The 1,385-nt window shown below is 48.6% G+C and overlaps 2 protein-coding genes across 2 annotated transcripts in view; both read right to left on the bottom strand.

The window, feature by feature from the left end:
- Positions 1-536, bottom strand: part of LOC109953491 (tripartite motif-containing protein 16-like protein) — a 1,839-nt gene extending 1,303 nt beyond the window's left edge. The window contains exon 1 of the mRNA XM_020588976.1: positions 3-536. Within this exon, the coding sequence (XP_020444632.1) occupies positions 3-508 (506 nt within the window). The 5' untranslated portion in view covers positions 509-536. The remainder of the gene's footprint in view (positions 1-2) is intronic.
- A 9-nt stretch (positions 537-545) lies between these two features.
- LOC109953489 (tripartite motif-containing protein 16-like) lies at positions 546-1,379 on the bottom strand (the record flags this gene model as incomplete). The annotated part of the gene is made up of 1 exon (XM_020588974.1): positions 546-1,379. A coding segment is annotated over one exon (834 nt), but the record flags the coding sequence as incomplete, so codon positions are not given.
- Positions 1,380-1,385: the final 6 nt, after the last annotated feature.

Below are 1,385 nucleotides of genomic sequence, written 5' to 3' on the forward strand. Positions count from 1 at the left end.
GCTGAGTGAACGTGGTCTGGACTCTGTGGAGGAGAGTCATGGTTTCAGAGACGCTGTAGAAGGACAGAATACCTGCTGTGTGATCCAGGTACACTCCAAGTCTGGAGGACTGAGGACCTGAGACGGGAGTTTGGCTGATGTTGTACCAAAATTTATAACTGTTTTGGTCACAATATAATGCCCAAGATTTGTCATTGCCTCCAAATCGACTTTCATTCCAGTCCCCTGTTCTGCTGATATCCTTGTATGCAACTGCTACTCCAACTCCTGTCCCTGTCCACTTCACCTCCCAGTAACAACGTCCAGTCAGACTCTCTCTACTCAGGACCTGCCACCAATCAGCGAATCTGTCTGGGTGACTAGGAAAAAACGATTGTACAATCATTACTGTTGCTTCTCTGTTTCCCTCAGTTAATAACAGACGTGTGTTTGCTGTGTTTGGATCCAGTGTGATTTTACGTGAACATCTTAAGAATCCATCTCTGGTCTTGGGCTCTGCTGGTGACATTAAAACATCCACTTCAGTCAGTGTCAGTGTGGTGACTAGAATCAGACCATCGTCGACTCGATAATGTTGCTTTTCTGTTTTCCTCAGTTAAACACAGACGTGTGTGTGCTGTGTTTCCATCCTGTGTGATTTTACGTGAACATCTTAAGAATCCATCTCTGGTCTTGGGCTCTGCTGGTGGCAGTAAAACATCCACTTCAGTTGATGTCAGTGAGACGTTTGTCCATCTCTCCCTCAGGACATCCTGTAGTTTGTCTCTGACCTCTGACACAGCTGCTGTCACATCCTCAAAGTATCTCAGAGGACGGATGTCGATGCTGGATGAGTGTGTAGACTGACTGAGTGCTGACACTGAGGGGTAGTTGAGTAGAAACTGGGTGGGATCCTCTGTGTGTGAGAGCTGCTCCAGACCAGCGTCTTTCCTCTTCAGCTCAGTGATCTCCTGCTCCAGCTTCTGCTGAAGCTCTTTGACTCGACTCACTTCAGTTTCCTGCTGGGATCTGATCTGCTGCTTCACATCAGAGCGTCTTTTCTCCAGGAGACGAATCAGCTCGGTGAAGATCTCCTCACTGTGCTCCACTGCTTTATCAGCAGAGCGACTGATGGCCTCCACCTCCTCCTGAAGCACCTTCACATCTTTCTCTCTGTCCTGGATTCTCTGCTGGATTTGTTGTCGACTCCCCTCGAGCTCTCTCTGCCTCTCAGTCCTTTCTGCTGCAGCTGAGACTGTGTCGTGGCCTTTATGTTCATCCACAGCACAGAGATAACAGATACACTGCTGATCAGTGCGGCAGAACACCTCCCTCACTTTAGTGTGACGAGAGCAGATGTTGTCCTGGAGCTTCTTGGAGGGCTCCACCAGCTTGTGTTTCTGTAA

The sequence above is a fragment of the Monopterus albus genome, unplaced genomic scaffold (assembly GCF_001952655.1).
Source record: "Monopterus albus unplaced genomic scaffold, M_albus_1.0 scaffold702.1, whole genome shotgun sequence".
Lineage (NCBI taxonomy): Eukaryota > Metazoa > Chordata > Actinopteri > Synbranchiformes > Synbranchidae > Monopterus > Monopterus albus.